The 15,972-nt window shown below is 47.0% G+C and overlaps 1 protein-coding gene across 2 annotated transcripts in view; it reads left to right on the forward strand.

Moving 5' to 3' along the window:
- Positions 1–4,038: 4,038 nt before the first annotated feature.
- LOC119379560 (nose resistant to fluoxetine protein 6) overlaps positions 4,039–15,972 on the forward strand; it is a 188,172-nt gene continuing 176,238 nt past the window's right edge. Inside the window, exon 1 of one of the 2 annotated variants that reach the window (XM_037648860.2) lies at positions 4,039–5,210. In XM_037648860.2, coding sequence (XP_037504788.1) covers positions 4,808–5,210 — 403 coding nt within the window. In that variant the 5' untranslated portion in view covers positions 4,039–4,807. The remainder of the gene's footprint in view (positions 5,211–15,972) is intronic. The other variant, XM_037648861.2, reaches the window with a different exon arrangement.

Raw genomic sequence — 15,972 nt, forward strand, 5'->3', positions numbered from 1 at the left:
CGGCATATTTATAGTAGTCATATCAAATGAATGTACTGGAATTTTAAAAGAAAAGCAGCGGGAATATCTCATCGAGGAGACCGATGAACGTAGAGTGCGACCCCACTTGAGTAGCAATGATAATGAACCGTCCAAGAACTTATAAGAAAAAAAAATCTTGCTGACGGCGAGCACAAGTCGCCGTAGGCGCAAATTCCCTTAATTTTTTTCAGGAAATTATTTTCGAAAAGCTTTGATAATGTCCACGCAAGAACGGTCGTGTATGTAGTTATAAAATGCTCATATATGCCGCGGCCGCGATATCGCTTAATTTTGGCTTCATCCTGGTATGCCCCATTTATTTATACAGACAGACCATTGTAAAGAGCCTCTGTCACGTAGTTCGCTCTCGGGGATCGACTGCATTTCACGCAAGAAGCTTGTTTGGGAATATACAACATCGCGGCGACCGCGCACAACGTGCGCTCACTGTACATATTCTGTAAACAGATTGTAAACAATTCTCTGCTTTCGTTTTGTCCAAGATTATTATTTTAAGTGTAAAAACTTCCCTCGTTTCAAAAGTAATCGCAGGAATGTACAGCAGGGCTTCCGCGTAGTGTTTTCTCAGAGCACCGACAGCCAACACATGAGGAGCGCTCCGGCGTTATCCAACAGCACGCAAGAGAGGCGCTTCCGATTGAGTGCGACTCCGTAACTCCTCACCCCCAATATAATTGCCCGTAGCTGCCTTCATATAAAGTGTGTCGCTTAATTTATGGCGCGAATTATTTCATGGTGCTGTTGCCTAAACGCTGACAAGATTTTAAAGTATACCGTTTCAGGGTCCCTTTAAGGAAATCGCGACACTCTACATAGAATGTGTCCTCTGATGTACCATTGAGCTGGAAGAAAGCAAACATATTATTAATACATAAGAAAGAAGACGTAAAATACTTGAAAACTTGTAGGTCCATCAGCTTACGCTCATTATTTACAAATTAGTCACCAAGGAAATTCTGAATAACATAAGATGTACACAACTTTAATCAACCTAGAGAACAAACTGGCTTCAGGAAAGGATGCTTTACAATGGATCATAGCCATGCGATCGATCAGGTAAATGAGAAACCTGCTGAGTACAACAAACTACTTTCATATGGCTTTCACGGGTTACGAAAAAGCATTCGACTCATCAGAGATAACAGCAGTGTTCGAGGCCTTGGGTCACCATGAAATACTTGAGACATATGTGAACACCGCAGCCAACATCTACAAGGATTCCACAGCTACCCCGCCACTCCACAAGAACAGCAAACAAAAAAAAGTAACCGCGATCAATAAAGTGGTCAGGCAGGGAGATCCAATCTCCCCCATCCTGTTCACCGCATGCTTAGAAGTATTTGAACGACTATATTGGGAAGCAATAGCAATAAGGGTAGTTATAATAATATCTGGGGTTTGTCGTCCCAAAACAACGATATGATTATGAGCAGTGGAAGGCTCCGGAAATTTCGACCACCTGGGTTTCTTTAACGCACCTAAATCTAAGTACATGGGTCTCAAACATTTTCGCCCCCATCGAAAATGCAGCCGCCGTGGCCGGGATTCGATTCGCGACCTTCGCGTCAGCAGTCGAGTGCCATAACCACTAGACCACTGCGGCGGGGCGGCAGTAAAGATCAACGGAGGGTATAACTTGCGGCTTGCAGATGACATAGTGCTCTTCAGCAACGATGGCTACGAAGTGCAAAAAAAAAATAAATTGAATACGTTAACCGTGCAAGCGTTAAAGTAGGGCAAAGATCATTCTCAATAGCTGGGAGAAGGGAAAACAATTCACGATCACCAAACAGTCCCTGGAACCTGTGCAAGGATACGTCTAGCTAGGCCAATTACTAAGAGCGCAGCACACTCACGAAAATGATATTCACCGAAGAATAACAATAGGAGCATACCGCGGACATTCCCAAATCATTTCATATTGTACTCTTTCCACTGCCCTAAAGCGGAAAGTGTACAACCATTGCACTTCTACCAGTTCTAACGTATACGAGACAGAAACCCGAGAAGAAATTAAGGACCATGCAGCATTCGACGGCGGGAAAAAAGATGCAGGCGGAACTATGAGAAGACAGGAAGAGAGCAAAGGGGGTCGGACAACAAACAGGGATGGCCGATATCCTTGTCGAAATCAAGAGTAACAAGTGGACATGGGCGTGTCACGTAACCCGCTGGGCCGAAAATGGTCAGACAGAACCATGGCGTGCGCCGGGTTCTCCATTAAGGGGGGGGGGGGGGGAGGAAGGCTAAGTCTTACCGCAGCGCACCACCTTCTTCCCGACCGCTCCTACTGAGGCCCCTACGATCAAAACGTCGTGTAAAGAGGAGGTATTCGGGGGGAGGGGGGGGTGCATACTCTTTTAATACCCCCCCCCCCCCCACCTTCCTATGTGCGCACCCCTATGGTGAGAACGATGGCATGGACACCAAGGGATGGGAAACGCAGTCGAGGCCGACAGGGAGTTCCGAGAATATGAAGAAATTAAGAAATTCGCAAGAACAAAATGGAATCAGCTCGTGCACGACAAGGTGAATTGGAGACCGTTGGGAGAGGTCTTCGTCCTGCTTTCGACACAGAATGAGCTGATGATGATGCTGATTAGAAGCTTTAAAGTGCCTTAAAGAGAGCCTCACGAGACGCAATAGCCGCGCTTTTACAGCGACACATTAAGTACAGTTCCTGTAGCTTGTAAATGGCTTCGAAGTTATTTCACTGGTCCGCCCAGGCACCCACAATAATGCGACTAGCCGACTTTTATGTGAATTATTCAGTTATGATGTATACGAACAATGCCGTATCATGTGGGGCCGGCCGGATTATCTTTGCATCGCCCTTGCACATATCATCTCACCTATGCATCATGTATAGGCAGAGCTGTGTCAAATATCTTGTTGTACCTCAGGGCCCATACGGATAGGTAGATACGCCACGCACATTTGCTGTACATTTTAGCTCCACTAACACAAAGAGTCACCAATATGTGCCGCGTGTCAGCACACGTCCGAAGGCGCATTCAAACATTACATGCATTCGTGTGTGGAGTTGCGGGATACTGAGTTCAGTTAGAGTAGCTTGTTCAGATGTGTGGGTAGAGAACCGGCATTAACAGTATTGGTTCGAAAGTACCTTCGCGACAGTTTGTAGCCTGGAAATCGCACGAGAATCAGGTCTTGAACATGGGACCCATATTCAGAAAGCATGAGTACGGTGGTGGTGTTGTAATATTACGCATTTCATGGTGAAACAGCGCAGAAACCAGGACTGCCACAATGATAACAGGTAGCTTTCTTCATTTCGTTTCATTGCAGGTTGTTCCAAATAAAGATACACATGCATTTTGCAGGCTTGATCGATCTACAGTGATCGATCACTGTGTATCCACTGTGCATATCAGAAGTTTTCATCAACGACTGGCATCTCAGCTAACGATAAACGCCTTTTAAGAAAGATAAGTATTGTGAATTCACACCGTAGCATACAACAGCATTGCGCACTTCTTTCTTCAATGTGCAATCTAATTTTACTTTCGCAAGAAATGTATGCACTATTATTAGCCTTCGCAAACCACTGCGTTAAATATGTGTCTTAAAACGCAGGCTCGGGTGCTACTGCAGAGCAGCTGCAACCGCTGCCATAGCTGCGGTTATAGCGGCCATCATGTTTCCAGTTACGGCATTGACGAAGCAAACGCGTCATGATGAAACAAGCGCACAGCAGCAAAGAAAGCAGAAGAGCTAACTCGCGACGGCCGCGCGGCAAGTAAAAGCGTGCGAATGTCGGTGGCTGCGCGGCAAGCACCTCTGAAACAACAGCCTGCAATGCTGAAAGAGAGGACGACGACGGCTCTCCTCAAGACAACAACCAGTGGCGACTACACGGCGCAGGGAGACCCAGCATGTACGCGAAAGTGGTGCGCGCCCTTAAAACGGTGTTCACGTGACGAGGAAACCCCCGCGGATTCCCCTTGAAGGCTGCCAGGCGGCCTCCCCCAGCTGCCGCCGCCGTCGTGGTCGCCGGCTTTCGCTGCTGTCGCCGTCTCGACCAAACTGGAGGTGGAAGGGACCGCCGAGTCCAGGAAATCAAAGAAACGAAAGAGCGGAGAAAGCGCGCCGTCCCCTCTCGAATTGCAGAAGGAAGGGAAAATACCTCCTCGGCAGAAACCGGCCTTCGTATTCGCGCACGCCGCCTCATTGCGCCGCACGACGGGGCGCCTCCCGCCGTTTTCCCAGATAGTGCAGTAGCCGCGGCTGCCCAATACAAGTGCGCGCGCGAGATCTTCAAACGCGCCTGTTTCCTCCGCCAATCGCTGCGGCAGGAAGAGAGAGCGAAAGTGTTCCTCACGGACCTTCAAACCGACCTCACGACGCCAGCGTCGCTAAAGCGCGGGCACCGAATGTGACGGTAAACTCGCAGCAGTGAGAACTGGAGTGAAAGCCAGCCAGCGGTATCGCTGAGCACAGCAATGTCTTGACTGGACGCGCGTGCGCCGATGTGCATTCATGTGTGCCCGGCCGGGCGCTCTCCTGCCCTGCCTTTCTCCGTGTGTATCTGGTGGTGCGAAGGATTTCTCAACGAGCGACCAGCCTCTCCGCGGACTGATCCAAGTGTACTGTCACCGCCGGAGTCGATCTCCTTCTGGACATAACTGGAGCACGTCCGTCGCCTCGACGCGTGAGGACTGCGCTGCCGAGCCTCGCCGTCTTTCGCCCGCACTCTGACGAGGAAAATAAGCGAAAAGCTCAGATTCCGGTCAGGGGCTGAAACATGGTGCGATCCTGCCTGTGCCGCGGCGTTCTGGCGGCCGTCCTGGTGCCAGCGGCGTTGACAGTAGCACTGTTGGCCCGTTGCGCGCGGGCCATCGACATCCGTCCCGTGCTGGAGGAAGACACGTCGTCGCTCCTGGAGAACCGCACCTTCGCCCAGCGTTTTATGGTGCCTTCCGGCGACGGGGCCAATGGTGGCGGCAACATCTCCCATGACGAGGCCAGCGTGCTGGAGCTGTGGCAGACCTACGACAAGGGTCTGCGTGGACAGGTGGACAACTTGCTCCGGCAAGCGTTGCCGTACCTCCTCGAAATCGGTGACGTGGGCATCGACATCCGATGCGCCCAGTCGCTGCTCAAGATCGTTTTCGGGCTGCGCAAGCTCGAGAAGTGGGCCTTCAAACGTAAGCTTCTATCATGAAAAATTCTCATTATTCAATTCGCCTGTTATCCATCCTACCTACCACCAATGCATATTTATCGCTAACGCGCGTTGGTAAGTGCGACGGAGATGTTTCCGTCGAACGCTATGCGAGCAGAAATTTAGCCACGAGGACGCTGCGTAAGACGAGCGTTAGCTATCTTGGCTGGACAGCGCTATTGCTGTAGAAAGAGCGAGCACGGCGTTACCGTCATATCGATACCGCTCGCCTACCGCTGACTGCGCACGCGTGTGATTTACCACGCATGCTCAGTGGCGTTGGAAAGCGATATTGCTGACAGTAACGGTAAAACGTTCTGGCTATGCTAAGGTTACTACAACAGTGAACGGCGAGGTATTGTAAGCTTTTAGGGAAGTCTAAGCATGTTACGATTGGCTATCACCAATAAATAAATAAATTAATTGGACTAAAGTGAAATATTTCAAAAGTTGTAAATAATTACGTCCCCACTCGATGCCATAACAACAACGAAACGCCGTTTCCTGCTTATGCGAAAGGTCGCGTGTGAAGTCTCCTCGACGGGACTCTGAGACTATATGGGCAAAAATACAAAATATCGGCATAACCTATTTTTCACTCACCGCGTGCGACTCACGGGACGACCTAAGACCATACTGGGTACTGCACTATTTTTGCCAACACTAGCACATTTCTCGGCACTCTGGAAATTAAGGCTAAAGCTATGCTTACCGCGATCTCTAAATTTAGGTAAAGGAAGCGGGCATACACCAAAATCTGCTGTATATACAGTATTCGGCTTTCAACAAGAAAATGCGTAAATCTGATTATCTCGCATCAGAGGCCTGCACATTTAGAAGTCTTGCAACGTTCTACCATCCATTGTGAACCTGTGAATGAAAAGCGATCGATGCTTCACTGTCATGCCAGACACTTGAGCGTGTTTGAGCGATCAACATGCGCCAGAATCCGGAGTATGTTTTCACCTGGGCACGTAAACTTGAACCTGGCTTCAAAAGGTACGGGCTTTTTGCACAGACGGCAGTATAAAGCATATTTCCTAATAATTTTCTTGTAAACATTGCAATATTCCAAACTACGACCTGTAAAACAACCGCACCTGACTTCTCATATTTTCAGATGCTGCTCTCCTCTATAGTACCAAATAAACAAAATGAAACCGAAGAGGAGTCGCATTTGCTAAGCCACTCGTCCAACACTCTTTGAAACATCTAACTGCAGCAACGGTATAAATAAGGTGTAATAGTGTGGAACATGTTCAAGACGGGACGTATTATCTTTTTGTGTGTGTTTGTTATTAGCTCGTAATGTTCTGTTCCTGCATCGCAGTGTTCCTTGTTGTGTCACAAACTGTTTCCCCTGGCCATATGTGTGCAGCTTTCTCAGTAGGAAATTCCGCCACACGTTGACATTTCGGGCCCTTGAATTCCGGAAAACTTCCGACAATTCGTGTACTTGAATTCTACAGCATTCACTACTGAATTTTAGAAGGGCAACCTTGTGCAACAAAGCGCACGAAAACGAAATTAAACTCAAGTTCGCATGAAAACCGACCAGTAGGGCGCTTTCAGCTTAGGGGTTGGAGCTCTGGGCTCTCACATAGCCCGCTGCATTATTTCCAATGGAAAGAAAAAGTATGCGTAGGATCGCTTCTTACGGTTAAAAAGTCACTCCTTACGGTTAAATTTAAGTTGAAGTTAGTCAAAGAAACAAAATTTAGAATGAGACGGTCATTAACTTGGACATGCTTGCCCGGTCCGCATGGAAATCCTGCATACAATGGTATTTTACAACGGCTTTGTTCTAACTCTGTCCTGATGCCAACGTAAGCACATGCTATCTCGCGGCGTTATATGTTTAAGGGACGCTATAAAGGCAAATAACAATTTACGTTCTTAACTGTTTGGAAGCGCCGACAATCAAAGGGCGAGGACACAAACTCTGTGTTGTTTGTTTTCACTCCCAGATAGTTACGATGAATCTTATACCGACTAGCCTTCCTGTCTATCCTCCTGCAGCAATTTAGGCTATTGATAGATTAATACTTTTGAACGTATCAAATTGTCAGTATTATTGGCAAAAGCGCATTAGTAATCGAGATCTTAAGGCAAATCTAAGACAAGATTTGCGACTCCAGCAGGACATTCTAGTACTGGCCAGATGACCTATAGCACCTCCTCAGTATAACTCTCTGACTATATAGTACTCAACCAAACCATAACAAGAGATCATTGCAGTTCATTGTAATACGGAATAAAGTGCTAGTTCTGCATTTCGATTCGCCGAGGTGTGCGCAAACTCGCATCCACGCTATGATTTCACCTGAGTATACTTTTCACTAATTTTGAAGGCTGTGCTTTTGGGCGCAGCGAGTGTCCAATGCAATAGCGAGAGCTAGAAATACGTCACGGCCGTCGCGTTCCTCATAACGCGCCATCTTTTGACAACAACGCGGCAGCTCGAAAAGTTTCGTCGTCTGCGCACTCGCATTTCTGTAGTTTGCTCGATTGCGAAACTCACTTTAACTACAAGGTAAGGGAAAACGCCGCGTCCAAGTGATGTGGTGGTCACTTCGCTTTCTGTCCGCGCTTCTGCGTCTTAGCCGGGAATCCATACCGCCGCCGGTCGGACTGAAAATGGCAGTGATGGCGTGTGCGACGTCCCTCGTCCTTGCTTGGGGGTGGGCGATTTGGGTAGCTCTAGCAGTAAGCGAGCCCTTCAATGGCAATTATCTCTTTAATCAACCATTTTCTTGGCATGAAACAAGCGCTACGAGGTTTATATATGTTGTAATGGAATAACGAGCCACAGAGACAGCACCCGTTCCTGGCCAGCTGTTCTATTCTCTGCCTCGTCTTCCCTGTACCTCCTGTGCTCCTCGCGCAAGGAGCCGAGCCCCAGTGCTGTTCTTGCCCATCACTAATAAATGTTCATGTACTTTCATTCCTTAGTGTCGCAGAGTCCGGCTAAGCTCAACAAACCTTCCTTTGACCGCACGCACTGCAAATGATCCGAATGTGCGATATGGCCTTATCAATTCTGTAGAGCGCGTAATATCATCTTTATTAGTTGTTCGACCAAAGTGCAGGGTGTGCAGTCATTGGATAACAAGATAATAAATAGGTACATCATCTTAGCGTAATGCACGTTGCCGTTGTATACTGTTACGACACTATCTGCACCGATAGTACCTAGACAGGGATGAACTCTCGAGGCCCTACGGGTTTTTCTCGCGGACAGTGACTTGATCACATCTCTGTGAACAGTCGTGTAATATATGTGCTTTCTTTTCTTTTAGTTTTCTCTAGTGATAGCTTGCCCGTGACGTCATGAACGCACAACATGGCGGCTTAGATGAAGTCAAGGCAGCATAATCTCGCGGCGATTAACCTCTTTCTGTGTGATAACGACGTCGCTGGAACTTTACTGGGCCTCTGTGCATGAATAACAAAGTAACCGGCCTTCGATGTACTGATAACACTGACGTGACATCACATAATTCGCGTCCCAGCACGTTGGTGCTCCAACGTGGCTGTTACAGCGACGTCTGTGCAAGCAAGCCATCTATATGCTGACCATCTACTCGTGCTTTTGCTAATATACCTTCGTAGCCTTTTTCTTTTGTCATTTTTTTGCGTGGCCTGGTGTTCCTGTGTCAATTTCTTGTTATTTTGCAATAGACTTTTTGCAACACTGCTTTATGATTTCATTACTTTTTTAAATTAATATTTAGCATAGCTGGTCTTGTTCGTGGCTCAGTCACAGACATTTTGCAGCTGATAAGAAAAAGAAGACAAAGCCTGCCGTGGACTGCACATGAGAAGAATGTGCCTCACATGCACAGTCAGCGGCATTCGGTGTGAACAAAAATTAAATTATAAGGTGTCACGTTCTGAAACTGCACAATGATTGATAAGAGGTACTGTGTAGTACGTGGAGCGTTCCGAGTTAATTATGACCACCTGGGTGTCTACAACGTGCACCGAAATCTACCTACACGAGTATACTCTCTCTCTCTCCCTCTCCTGCATTTTGCCCTCATCAAAATGCGGCCGCCGCTGCCGGGAATTAGACCCGCGACCTTCTGCTTAGCAATGAAAGTGAAGGTGGGGCGGGGGAAATGTGTTAAGAGGTGGTACAACGTCATAGCCGATCGTAGGCCATCACGTATCAATTATCGTACAGAACGACAACCTTACCGATCATGACGTACTCTAGCAGTAAAGGTGAGCCGTCGGGCTTCGTGGTTTGCATATGTGTTCAGGTGGGAGTAAAACGCGTTCGGAACGATAATGAAGGCCGATCATAGGGCGCGTTCCGAGTACTATGCATGCTCTAACTTGGTTCTGCTTTATCTAATGTATGCATCAATACTGGACAGGTAGATGTTTTCACTAGGGCGGTAACCGGCCTGGAAGGCTTTTCCGGACTATTTCCGGCGTATGCAACCTCACCGCTTCAATTTGTCACTCGGCAGTGTTTAACAAACAACTCATAGAGGGAAAGTAACGCCTGGAGGAAGGTAAGTCGCACACTGAGACCATAACAAGCGGGAATATCCAGCCCCTTACCATAAACACACAAAAACAAAAGCAGATCGCTAACGGCCTTCAGCACAGACGTTCCTTTAGGCTGTTGTTCGAGTTTTGTTGTTGTTGTTGTTGTTGTTGTTGTTGTTGTTGTTGTTGTTGTTGTTGTTGTTGTTGTTGTTTATGTGCGTGTGCATGTTGCAGACTCTCATGGCGAGAAGCCGTGAGTCGCTATGAGTCCTCTCAGTGGGACGACGCGCATAGCGCCATCACGGTGTCTGACCCCTTCTCGCTGTGAAGAACGTTCAATGGTCAATAATGTCGGCCCTTCCGGTGTCCTGTAAGCTCTCGTAAAGCGCAAATAAGCGTCTTGCCTAATGTGCAGGCCCAATATTATCCGGCCGCCAGTGTAGCGTGGCGTATGTCTCATGAGAAACCTGATATCACAGTTTCTAAAATAAAAAAAAACTTTGAATGTGGGCCTTTTAAGCCCCATTGCAATCGCGTCTTAGTGGTAGTTGGGTAAAAGCGCCACTGCTGAACATGCACTTGGAACGAGTTGGTCGAAACGGATTAAAAACTAAAAATCAAATACGAAACGAACAAAAATAATTTAAAAGCAGCCAAAGGTAATGGAAAAGTTACGACTCTGATGCGAAGTAAATTGGAATATATTTACCCGTTTTGCGGTCGATGGGTCAAGTTGACGATCCGAACAATACCAGCGTCCGGCAAGGCCAGTATTTGCCTGTCACTCGGGCAGGGACAGCACGAGCGACAGCCAGGTGAGCGCGTCATTATCGGCGTATTATTAATTCTTGGGATTTAACGTCCCAAAACCACGATATGATTTATGAGGGACGCCGTAGTAGAGAGCTCCCGAAATTTCGACCACCTGGGATTCTTTAACGTGCACCTAAGTCTAAGTGCACGGTTTCCTAGCATTTCGCCTCCATCGCAATGCGGCGGCAGCGGCCGGGATTCGATCCCGCGACCTTCGAGTCAGCAGTCGAGCGCCATAACCACTAGACCACCGTGGCAGGTGCATCACTATCGCCGCTGATTCATGTCTGCCGTTCGGTGTATTAGCAGATACTTCTCGAGGCTTCGTATGTAAGCTAATAGCTATAGTCTGCGCGCAGAATGAACGGGAAATAAGAGCAGCTATAGGGGCTAGTTGGTTGTACATCATGGGTCTTGGGTACATCTGTGTTTGTGGTGCATTCAGTCAGTTTCTGTACGTTAAAAAAGCGCGATTAACCCCAAGAACGGGAAATGCTGCTGAACGCTTTTGCGCACGTAGCCCTCGGTGTACTACCAGACAGAGGCCAGCTTGGAGCGGGCGCTCTCGGCGCTGAAGTTCCTTTTATAAGAGCAGATGACCTGCACGTCACCAAGAACACCTGATCACGTGCGAAGATCATGCTCAGTGCCCTGAAGCATCTTTCATCGTGATGCTTTTATCCGGATTCTTTTGGTTTCAGCAACGTAGCAATAAATGCTTGGTTGGTTGGTAACAACTTTATTGGTGGTCCGGCAGAGCTTTCGCCGACTGGCCTTTAGGTCTCCCACGTGGGGACGTCGAAGCCTTGCCTCACCGCCGCCTCGCGGGCCTGCTGGACAGCCCAAAGTTGGTCGCCGAGGCTGGGGCTGCGCAAGGCAGCGGCCCACCGCGGCGGAAGGGTTCCGGAGTTAGCACCTTTGCTAGTTTGCTAAATTTTCTTAAACGTGTACATTTTGAGAAAAAGAACTACATTTTGTTTTATCCTTAAATACAATTTTTTACACGCGAACAAAGAACGTTAGAAACCATTAGATATAATTTTTCTTTCGCTTGCGAAGAAGAACAGGAGGGTGATTCCACGAGAGATCGAACGTGCCTGTCCGGTCGCAATTTTTGTTTTGCCTGGGTTTTTTATATGTTATGTGGGCACATTCAAAGTGCGCGCCAAAAAATATTTGAAGGTGGCGGCGCGGGCCTCCTGTTTTTGCTCACTGCAATGTTTTCGGATTTCACGGCCGAATTTAGCGCGAACTATAAATGATGTGTCGAAAATTTTTTGTTGGTTTTAATACGCATTACTGTGAATTACATCCATGCTTTTTTATGCCGTCCTCAAAAATAAAAAAAATGTGAAAAAAATGGCAAACCCGGTCCAAATCAACAAAGTTTGCTAAGTTTGATGCGCCTTGGCGCCTTTCCTATTTAACACAGAAACTTCAAAACAGTGTCGAGTATTTCAAGGAGCCTTTGCAACATTTATGCGGCAGATTGTTTTCTTACAGGCAGTGCAAAATAAGAAGAAAATAGTTAAAGAAGTGAGTTTTTTTCAAAAAAGTACATTTTCAAAAAATAAAGAAAAAACTCAGGCCTCAATTCTGACGACATTTTTTTTGTCGAAGAGCGCTTATGTCAGTGAAAACACCATGTTAATATGTATGTCCTCATTTGCTTTGTTCACGAGATTTAACGGGCCAAAATTACCCTTGCTGTGTGTGTTCACTTCAGGGCTATTGATAGTTGTCATCAGCTTGCATTGCACGTAAATCTAGTTTTAATTATTTTCCTGCAGTAAAACTTTGCTCTGGTGTCTTGTCGTCAAGAAAAATGTATTCTCAAACTTTAATTGTGTCGAGCGTGTGCGGGGGTGGGCTGCTGCCGCTCTCTAAAGGGCTAACGCGTACGCAGTTTGCAGCTTACAACATCAACTTACCCCGCCAGTATTCGCTAATCAAAAGCACGCGAGACACCGCGAACACATGGTTTAGGTCACTTTGTCAAAACTCTCCTTGCACACAGAATAAAGCATCTGTATGCAGCGAAGGCCAACTTAATCTGTAACTAAATGCCACAATCAGCAGGCGTGCTGTTATGCAGTTGTTTTCTCACTGCCTGCTTGCTTCCCTTCCATTTCGTGCATTTTACGCTCTAACCATCTTCCCCATTCGACGCACACTGTGCCTAAACAACATTTGTAAAAAGTTTGCTCAATGATTTCCGAGCCGTTTATTTCACTTCCCGCTATCACATGTTTTCGGCGTCGCAGATAACGTCTTCCTGTACCATCTCGACGTTTACCTCAGCGTTTCAACAGCCAGAAAACGTGCGGTGCGGCGTGATTAAGCCATGAGTGGCCAAAGCTGCCCAATTTATGATGTTTTGTTGCCACTTTACTAAAGTGCTTTCCCACGTCGAGAACAACAGGGGTCATTGGTGGCGCCATGCAGACGGACATTACCCTTAGTTTTGACAATGAGTGCGGCCTACAAATTAATTATTACAGCCCAAAGCGCTTAGACACCCTTAGTCATAAAATGTTAAACCGTGAGCAGTTCTGGAAAGGCATTCATGACAGCTGCGTAGATGTGAGATAATTTGTGCGGCGCCGTTCAGTATAAACGTTTTGACTTGCTCTAAGTCTAGCTGTTCACTACACGCGATGCGCGCGGCCCATGACTACGTCCGATTGTTCTGTGCCGATTATTTACGCGTTCACAAAAAGAAGATTGCTGAGGAAAACGTTTTCGTGGCGCAAATATTTTTTTCTGTGCTCCTTTTGTTGTTGCCTACCTCCAGAAGCTACTGTCATAGGCTGAGGATCTTCGCGACACCTGCGAAGTCTGCTTGCATTGCTTTACGCTCCTCAAGGAAAACCTGTCTACATCTAACCGCGATGAGGTAGACCAGGCATTCCTTCAGGAAGAAGAAGCGATTGATATCTTGAACAGGCGCTCCCATCTTTACTCTGATGATTGTAGGCGAGGTTGTAGGCTGCAAACTGTTTACACGTTAGCCATTTAGAGGGCGGCAGCAGCCCTCTAAATGGCTAACGTTTTGCACACGCTAGACACAAATAAAATCTGAGAACACATTTTTCTTGACGAAAAGCCACCAAAGCAAGGTTTTGCTGCAGCAGAATAATTAAAACTGCGATTTACGCACAATGCAAGCTAATAACAACCATCAGTCGTACTGAAGTGAGCACACACAGCAAGGGTCATTTTGGCCAGTTATATCTCGTAAACAAAGCAAATGAGGACATATGATATTAAAACCGTGTGTTCACTGACATAAGCGCTCTTCGATAAAAAATTGTCGTCAAAATTGAGACCGGAGTTTTTTTATTTTATTTTTTGAAAATGTACTTTTTTGAAAAAACTCGCCTATTTAACTATTTTTTTTCTTTCTTTGCGCTGCCCGTAGGAAAATGACCTTCCGTATAAATGTTGCAAAGGCTCTTTTCTATAGTGGACATTGTTTTCAATTTTCTGTTAGAAGTAGCAAAGGCGCCAAGGCGCCTCAAACTTAGGACCCTTTTTTGATTTCGGCCGTGTTTGCCATTTTTTCACATTTTTAACGCGATAGCGTTAAAGAGCTCGTATCGCAGAAATACCGCCGTCGGCGTCGGCGCCGTTGGTTGTGAGCGAAAAATCATCATCTTGTCCGTGACCGAAAAATCGAAAAAGCTGCAAATAAAAAAAAAAGTCACAGTTTCGCCGCAAGGGCGAAGCAATGAATGCGATAGCAAGGAACTAATGGTATACGAAGTGAGGCTCGCCAATGGATACTCTCAGTTTGAACAGCGCTTCTGTTGCAAAGGCGGCCGAAGCAGCGAAGGAAACTAGCGCGCTTCAAGTGTCGAGCTGTGACACTTGATAGTTCGCGCTCATCTTCTGTTTGTTCGTTTAGCGGCGTCCCTGAGCTCGAGTGACATTCGTACGCGCCGTAACATGAGCGCGGACATCACGGTGAAAGCGTGAAACATTCCTCTACCCCGCGCCACGAGAAAACCGCGCGAGCAGACAGCGGAAGGGCAAGGTTCTCCCATGCGCAAATATAAGAAGCGAGCGAGCTCGCCGACGACTTTTAAATGCGCCCGTCGGGCTCCTAGCGCCACCTCGCTGGTAATGAAGAAACGCTTATTATCGCCTTCTGTCTCTGAGTCCGTCCAGCGCTAAATGGTGTGTATATAAGGCTCGCCGTTAGCTACGTGGAGGATCTGCGTTTCGTGGCGTAGTGGATAGCGCCGCTCGCTGCGGAGCAAGAAGTCCCTGGTTCGATTCCGCGCTTCGGAAGCATTTTTCTGAGTTATTTTTCTTTGGGGCCTTTATATATATATATATACATACTTATACATATACGGTGCATGGCGACGGCGACGGCAAAATCCAGCGGAGACTGTCCATATAATTGCTATCGCAATAAGAAATAATAAAAATGTTGGGCCCGAGTGAGAATCGAACCGAGGCCGTCTGCGTGGCAAGCAGGTGTTCTACCACACAGCCACGCCTCTGCTTGGAGCAGCACTGAAAGTAACTTTCATGCTTCCCAAAAATACGCGTCCTGTGTACAGGTGTCACAGTACGAGATGTAATATCGCAGTAATATTGCGTGGTACAAGCGTACATTGCCATTGGGTGTCACACCATGTCAATATCATAACGACTTGGTGGTTTAAAGGCAGCCACCCATTACAAAAGGCACACACATATTACTGCGCGTATTTCCTTAAGACCACGTAGTGGGTGCATCACAACTTCGAAAAAGTTTCTCGCGCATAATTGCTCCTGGTTTAAAGCATGCTACCCATTACATAAGGCACACACCTTATTGCGCGCATTCTGTTAAACACTCGTAGTGTTCGAAGTGCGCACTAGGGGCAGGATATCGCTATCGCGTTCAACTCTTAAAGGCGAAGCTTAAGCGTCCCCCAATTTTCTTCTTTTTGAGGACGGCATAAAAAAAGCATGGATGTAATTCACAGTAATGCATATTAAAACCAGCAAAAAAAATTTTTCGACACATCATTTATAGTTCGCGCTAAATTCGGCCGTGAAATCCGAAAGCATTGCAGTGAGCAAAAACAGGAGGCCCGCGCCGCCACCTTCAAATATTTTTTTGGCGCGCTAGGAGCGTTTCTTGGAAATAAAATTTTCAGTTCCGTGCACTTTGAATGTGCCCACATAACATATAAAAAACACAGGCAAAACAAAAATTGCGACAGGACAGGCATGTTCGATCTCTCGTGGAATCACCCAGGAGCGAAAATTTTTCAGGTTGAAGAAACTAAAAACGCAACGAAAAATTTGGGGAGGGGCGAAGCATGTAGGGAAGGGTGTTTCAGCTCCACTAACGTGAAACCTGTGGAGGGGCGAAGCATGCAGTGTGCGCCGGTGTTTCCCACAGCAAAATCACTGCTAATGGGCAATGAGGA

The sequence above is a fragment of the Rhipicephalus sanguineus genome, chromosome 1 (assembly GCF_013339695.2).
Source record: "Rhipicephalus sanguineus isolate Rsan-2018 chromosome 1, BIME_Rsan_1.4, whole genome shotgun sequence".
Lineage (NCBI taxonomy): Eukaryota > Metazoa > Arthropoda > Arachnida > Ixodida > Ixodidae > Rhipicephalus > Rhipicephalus sanguineus.